The sequence below is a fragment of the Chlorella variabilis genome (genome assembly GCF_000147415.1).
Source record: "Chlorella variabilis unplaced genomic scaffold CHLNCscaffold_5, whole genome shotgun sequence".
NCBI lineage: Eukaryota > Viridiplantae > Chlorophyta > Trebouxiophyceae > Chlorellales > Chlorellaceae > Chlorella > Chlorella variabilis.
The window spans coordinates 2,081,057-2,087,056 of record NW_005435083.1 but is presented as its reverse complement, the minus strand read 5'-3'; the positions used below and the strand labels follow the sequence as shown (position 1 = coordinate 2,087,056).

At 67.9% G+C, this 6,000-nt stretch overlaps 1 protein-coding gene across 1 annotated transcript in view; it reads right to left on the bottom strand.

Moving 5' to 3' along the window:
• The window catches only part of CHLNCDRAFT_34815 (hypothetical protein), a gene marked incomplete at its 5' end in the record, with an annotated part of 5,907 nt that extends 1,042 nt beyond the window's left edge, over positions 1 to 4,865 (bottom strand). Inside the window, 16 exons of the mRNA XM_005849636.1 lie at positions 17 to 73; positions 311 to 475; positions 697 to 800; positions 1,003 to 1,120; positions 1,298 to 1,377; positions 1,587 to 1,671; positions 1,968 to 2,081; positions 2,277 to 2,371; positions 2,520 to 2,669; positions 2,929 to 3,037; positions 3,212 to 3,319; positions 3,517 to 3,579; positions 3,830 to 3,908; positions 4,096 to 4,198; positions 4,428 to 4,526; positions 4,709 to 4,865. Of these exons, the coding sequence (XP_005849698.1) occupies positions 17 to 73; positions 311 to 475; positions 697 to 800; positions 1,003 to 1,120; positions 1,298 to 1,377; positions 1,587 to 1,671; positions 1,968 to 2,081; positions 2,277 to 2,371; positions 2,520 to 2,669; positions 2,929 to 3,037; positions 3,212 to 3,319; positions 3,517 to 3,579; positions 3,830 to 3,908; positions 4,096 to 4,198; positions 4,428 to 4,526; positions 4,709 to 4,865 (1,686 nt within the window). The remainder of the gene's footprint in view (positions 1 to 16; positions 74 to 310; positions 476 to 696; positions 801 to 1,002; positions 1,121 to 1,297; positions 1,378 to 1,586; positions 1,672 to 1,967; positions 2,082 to 2,276; positions 2,372 to 2,519; positions 2,670 to 2,928; positions 3,038 to 3,211; positions 3,320 to 3,516; positions 3,580 to 3,829; positions 3,909 to 4,095; positions 4,199 to 4,427; positions 4,527 to 4,708) is intronic.
• Between the last annotated feature and the right edge of the window lie 1,135 nt (positions 4,866 to 6,000).

Below are 6,000 nucleotides of genomic sequence, written 5' to 3'. Positions count from 1 at the left end.
CGATCTTCTTGGCCACCTCCACAGCCTTGTGGTCCTTCTCCAGGCTGGCGATGCGCCCCAGGTCCACGCCGCCCTGCGGGGAGGGCGCCGCAGCACACAGCGGGCGGCTGTCGGGGAGGCACGGGCCGGCACATGCCAGCCCGCCATCCTCGGACCCCACGCCGCAAGCCATCCTGCCCCAGCTGTTGCACGGACGCTAGGCCGCCCCCACCCGGCGCCCTGCGGCGGGGCGTCCCCCCCTTCCCGCCCCGCTATGACAACCGCTGCCGCTGCTGCTGCTGCTGCTGCTGCTGCCATCGCTCATGCTCACCCGCGTGGGCACGCAGATGGGTGTGCCCACTTTGGCGATGCCCTCCACCACCTCCACCCCCAGGATGATGGGGTCCTTCTGGTTGAAGATGCAGGTGGGCAGGATCTTGAGCACGCAGGGGAACACCGCCGTCAGCTTGGCCGCCTCCTGCTCCTCCTCCTTCACCTGCGCGCCCGGGGCAGGTGGAGGCGGTGTACCGAGGACAGGGGTTGGATAGGCCGGCGGGCAGGCATGCAGCGCGCCAACCGCACACCCACACCAAAATCACTTCCACGGCCCGCCGCATAGGGCGGCGATAATGCAAACTCGTGGCTGGCAAACTCGACCCGACCCAGCCCACCACCAGCCCTGTCTGTCAGAGCACCCTCCCCCCAACACGCACACACCTGCTTCAGATAGGCTGTGAACTGGTCGAACAGGTGGTAGATGATGTCTGCTGTGAAGATGCGCACCCCCATCTGCTCGGCCAGGGCGCCGGCCTCGCGGGTGACTGCGGGGGTGGGGCAGAGGGCAGACAATGAGCACCTCCATCGGGACTGTGGCGGCGACGGGGACAGGACAACCCAGGGGTGGGAGCTTCCAGGCAGGCAGGAGGAGAGGCGCCGCGCGCCGCCCCCGTGTGTTTCTGGGCGCGACAGCACGCACACAACAGTGCCTTGCCTGCCCTCCCCTTGCCCCTGCCTCCCCTTCACCTGGCACATCAAAGGCCAGGATGACCCCAAACTTCTTGTGGCCGCGCTCAATCATGGCGTTGGCCCGCATGATGTCCTTCTTGTTGATGGGGCCAATGTTGATGGAGGAAACGGGGATCTGCGGTTGTAAAAGGTTGCAAGGGCAGGGGACAGGGTGCTCTCGTCAGCAGAGCTGGTAGGCCCCAGGATCCCTTTCCAAAGGTGTGTGTAGGCGCGAGATCCCAGGCTCAAGTGTGAGTGCCTGCCAATAGGGGCGGGGATGCCATTAGGGTCGCTGCCGCCGCCGCCCACACACCTTGACGTCGTCGGAGCGCAGGAACTCCAGCAGCGCCTCCAGGGAGCCCAGCGTGGATGCCTGCACGCACACGCCCTCGCCTGCAGGCCATGCGGCGGCCGACGCAGCAGCCCGGCCGTCAGAAGCCGGCGCGACGGCGCTCGGCGCCGCATCAGGGCAGGTACACCTGCCGGCCGGTTGAAGCCGTGCCCAGCATGCCATATCCCCCAGGCGCACCATACATCACCATACATGCGGGCGTTGCTTCTTCCAGGCACAGGCACGGCAGTGCTAAACAGGCGCCCCTCACCCGTCTTGTCCACCGACGAGAAGATGTCCTGCATGTCCTCCATCACCGCATCCTTCAGGTCCTCCACATCGTCATCGGGGCCCGCCTGCGGTGGGAGGGGTAGGGGCGGGTGGGCAGCGCAGGGTTGGAGGAATGGAGGAGGCTGGGCATGGGATTGTAGAAAGGAAAGCGGGGAGAGAGGGGAGCCGGAGAGGGCAGCGGCGGCTCCCCCGGCACACGCTGCCGCGACCTGCGGCGCCTGGCCGTGACTCTCTGCCGCAGGCGCACCCTCCCCAGCACGGACCAGCTCCAGCTCACACCCCACCCCACCCCACCCCCACCGCCACAAGAGCTGATTTTCCTGTTTGGCGACCTCCGCCGCCTGCCCGCCCAGCGGCTCACCACATACAGCTGAGTGCCCGCCACCGCGCTCTCCAGGTTGTGCGCCGCAATCTTGACGCCCATGGCGGCCCGCAGCTCCTTGTGGTGCACGTACTGCCCCTTGACGCGGATCTCCTGTGGTACAGGAGGCGGTACAGCACAGGCGGTACAGCGGTCATGCAGGCGATACATGATACCCGGATCCCATGGTGGGCATGCCAGGGAAGCGGGCCTGGCTTGTGCAGTCCGCACAGGTAGCAAGCGGGGCGCGCCAGCAGGGCGGGCTGAGCAGCACAGTGCGGTGCAGGCACGCAGGCGGCCCCTGCTCACCCTCAGCGGTTGCGGCGTGAGCAGGGCGCGGATGGTGGTGACAATGGGCCCTCCCAGGCCGCACACCACTATCGTGTCGCCCTCCCGCAGCATGCCTGCGGGGGCGGGGCGGCGCTCAAGGTCGGGGGCAGGGGCGAGGTTGGGGCGAGCACAGCTACCTCCCACACCCACAACACGACTACCCCCCACACTCAGAACACGACTACCTCCCACACACAGCCCCACCCCCCCTCCTTGGCTCACCGTTGACCAGCACCACGTCGATGGTGGTGCCCAGCCCCTCGATCTGCTTCACCTCCAGCACCGTGCTCTCCAAACTGTTCACAAACATGAGGCGGTCCACCATCAGGCTCTGCGTCAGCTTCACCACAAGCTGGAGCAGGTCGGGGATGCCTGCGGGGGCGAGCGGGGGCGGACAGGGAAGAGCAGGGGAGCAAGCGGTAAGGGGTCGGGCAATCTCAGGGTGACCGGCAGCAGCAGCATGAGAGCAGGGCGTGGCGCGGCAGTGTGGCCAGCGAAGAGCTGCATGGTGCAGGCGGGGCATGCCAGCCCAGAGGGGCATTCGCTGCCCCCGGCTGCCCCCGCGCTCCCCAGCTGCCCATGATTTTCCAGCTGCCCATGTTCCACCCGGCACACCACCTCCCCGGCGCACCCTCTCCAGTGATGGCGGAGGTGGGGACGATGTTGATGAAGGAGCGAGGGTCGCGGTTCTTCCAGTACAGCGCCACATTCAGCCCCTGCTCGTTCAGCTGGAGCATGACCTGCAGTACCAACAGGAAGGCGGGGTGGTGGTGGTGGTGGTGGTGGTGAGGGGGCTGGTGTGGGGCAGGGGCGGGTGGGACAGGTGCGCCACTCCGCCACACGCTGTCCAGTCTGTCCAAACCAAAGCGACATTTTTTGCACAAACAGAGAATGAATGAGCGAATGAGGCGCACCTGGTTGAGCCTGTCCTCGAACTCCTTGCGCACATACTCCTCCTGCCGCGCCATGGCGTCCTGGATGGGCGAGTTGGCCACGCTGTTCCACTTGTACAGCCGGTCCACCTGCGGTACAAGCGGTACACAGGGGACTGTACTGTGAGCATCTGGCTGTGCATGTGAAGCACGATGGCAAGAGCCCAGCAGCGGGTACAGGGTCCTGCTCCCAGGGCCCCCACCACACACACGCGCACACACGGCCCTCACAAGTCAGACCACAACAGCCAACAGCACCCCTCCCACCACCACACACACGCACCCACCTTGTTCATGGCGATGATGAAGGGCGTCTTGCGCATCTTCAGCAGGTTGATGGACTCGATGGTCTGCGGCGGGGAGGGACAGCAGGAGGGAGGGAGGGAGGGGCACAGCGGGCGGCCGGGTGGGCGGTTGCATGTAGGGCGGGCAAGTGGTGGAGAGCCTCTGGGCACGGCAGGACACGCCAAAAAGCGGCATCGCAGAGGCGAGGGCATCTCTCCACTCTGCCTGCAGTCTTTCACACGCCCTGCCCGACACACCCCACACCCACACAAGATCGCAGTCCCCGGCCCCGCCCCATCCGCCTGCCACCCCCACCTGCTGCTCCAGGCCGTGCATCAGGTCCACCACCAGGATGGCAATGTCGCACAGGCCGCTGCCGCGAGACCGCAGGTTGCTGCAGGGAGGCGGGGGCAGCACAGGCAGGGCCCGGGGCACCGGTCAGGCACAGGCAGGCCAGGGCAGCGGCGGAAGGAGGCTGCTGGCACTGGCCGAGCCGTGCGGCGCGACGCTGGCCCGCCTGCCAGCCCCGGCATGACTGCACTCTGCAGCGCATTGCACCCGTACCAAGGCGGGTGCCGCACCTGAACGACTCGTGGCCGGGGGTGTCGATGACCAGCAGGCCGGGCAGCTTGAGGTCGAACTGCCGCCCCTTGCGCAGCTCCTCGGTGCGCGACTCCACAGCGGCTGCAGGCGGCGGCGGTAGAAGCAGGGAGGCAGGAAGGCAGGGCGGGTCAGCCGGGGGCACAACAGAGACGCGGGGGGGCAGCACGGTGGAGCTAGGAACACAGCAGGGAGCATGGAGAGGGAGGGACAGCGGCAGCAGGGAAGCAGAGGGCTCGGGGAAGGGGCGCGGGCAGGGCTGGGCTGGGGGAAGGAGGGCACGACAGGGAGCCGGGCGCAGCCGGGCGCGCACATGCGGGGATGTAGGTGGCGCCAATCTGCTGCGTGATGCCGCCGGCCTCGCCGTCCTGCACGTTGGTGCGCCGGATGTTGTCCAAAATCTTGGTCTTGCCTGCAGAGGGAGCAGCAGGTGGAGGGCGTCGGAAGGCGGCACAGGCAGTTGAGGGCGTGGCAACGCTCGGGCGTGGCAGCGGCAGCACCGCGCCGGCTGTGGAAGCAGCAGTGGCAGGGACACGCTGGGCAAGGCCCCGCCGCCGCAGCGTGCGGCTGTGCCGGCCCGCCAAGCCAGCCCACCCGTGTCCACGTGACCCAGGATGCAGCAGATGGGCGAGCGCAGGTCTTTGGGGTCGCGCGCCGCCAGAGCCTCCGCAAGCTTGGCCTCCCGCCGCTCACGCGCCGCTGCAGTTGAAAACAAGGGGCTCAGGTGAGGGGCAGGCGAGGCAGGGAACATTGGGCTGGTGAGCAGGGGGCAGAGGGCAGGACAGGGGCAGTGCACGGAGCCTGGCTGAGGGGCTGTTGTCCCGCGTGCAGCGGGGCCGGCGGCCTGCCGTGCTGCGGCCGCACCTGCCAGCCGCCGCTCGCGCTCGTCCTCGCTGTCGCTCTCCTCCTCGGAGCTGCTGTAGTCCGAGGAGTCTGCGGTGGGAAGAAAGGAAGAAAAGAAAGAACGGGTTGGGAGGGGTTGGGATGACGGTGCATGGCTTGGATTGGTTTTAGGGAGGCGAAGAAAAGGCAAACACAAGGCCGACTGGCCTGCATTCGCGCATGACAGGGCAGAGCCGGCGAGCTGCCGCATGCCAGTTAGGCAGCTGGGCGCGCACCCACCCTCATCGGAGCTGTCCTCCTCGCTGCTGCTGCCCTCCTCGCTGCTGCTCTCCTCCTCGCTCTCCTCCTCCTCCTCCGAGCTGCCCTCCTGCTCCACCGCCGCCGTGGCCGCTGCCAGCTCCGCATCTGCAGCCTTGATGGCCGCGGCTGCCTTGGCGCTGGCCGCCGTCGCGGCAGCAGCCTTGCCGTTGGCCTGCGCCGCCGGCGCCTTCTCCTCCTCCTCCGCCTCCGCCGCCGCCTGCCGCTGCTTGTCCTCCTGGCCAGGAAGCTTGATCTCATCCACATCCATCGCCTCCCAGTCGTCCGCAGCATCCTCCCACGAATCTGCCGCAGCCTCCGCTGGCGCCTCTTCCGCTGGCGCCGCCGCTGCTGCAGCCGCTCCGGCCGCTGCCCCTGCCGCTGCCGCCCCCGCCGCTGCTGCCAGCCCTTGGTCGGCGGTCGGCTGCTGCTCCTCTGGCGCTGCCGCGGCCGCGGCTTCCGCCTCGGCCTGCTGCTGCTGCTCCTCCTGCTTCTTCTTCTGCGGCTTCTTCTTGCTGCTGTAGACGGGTTTCTTCTTGGGCACTGCAGCGCCAGGTCAGAGCAGGGCCAGGTGAGCACGCGGGGAGGGGCCACCAGCTGGCTGGCTGTGGACTGAGTAACCCGCAGAAAGGACCCCCTCCCTCACATGGCCACCACCACCACACATGCACCACACATGCACACTCACACTAGGGACCCCCACACACACAAACACACAGGCCCCCCACACGCAGCCCCAACTCACG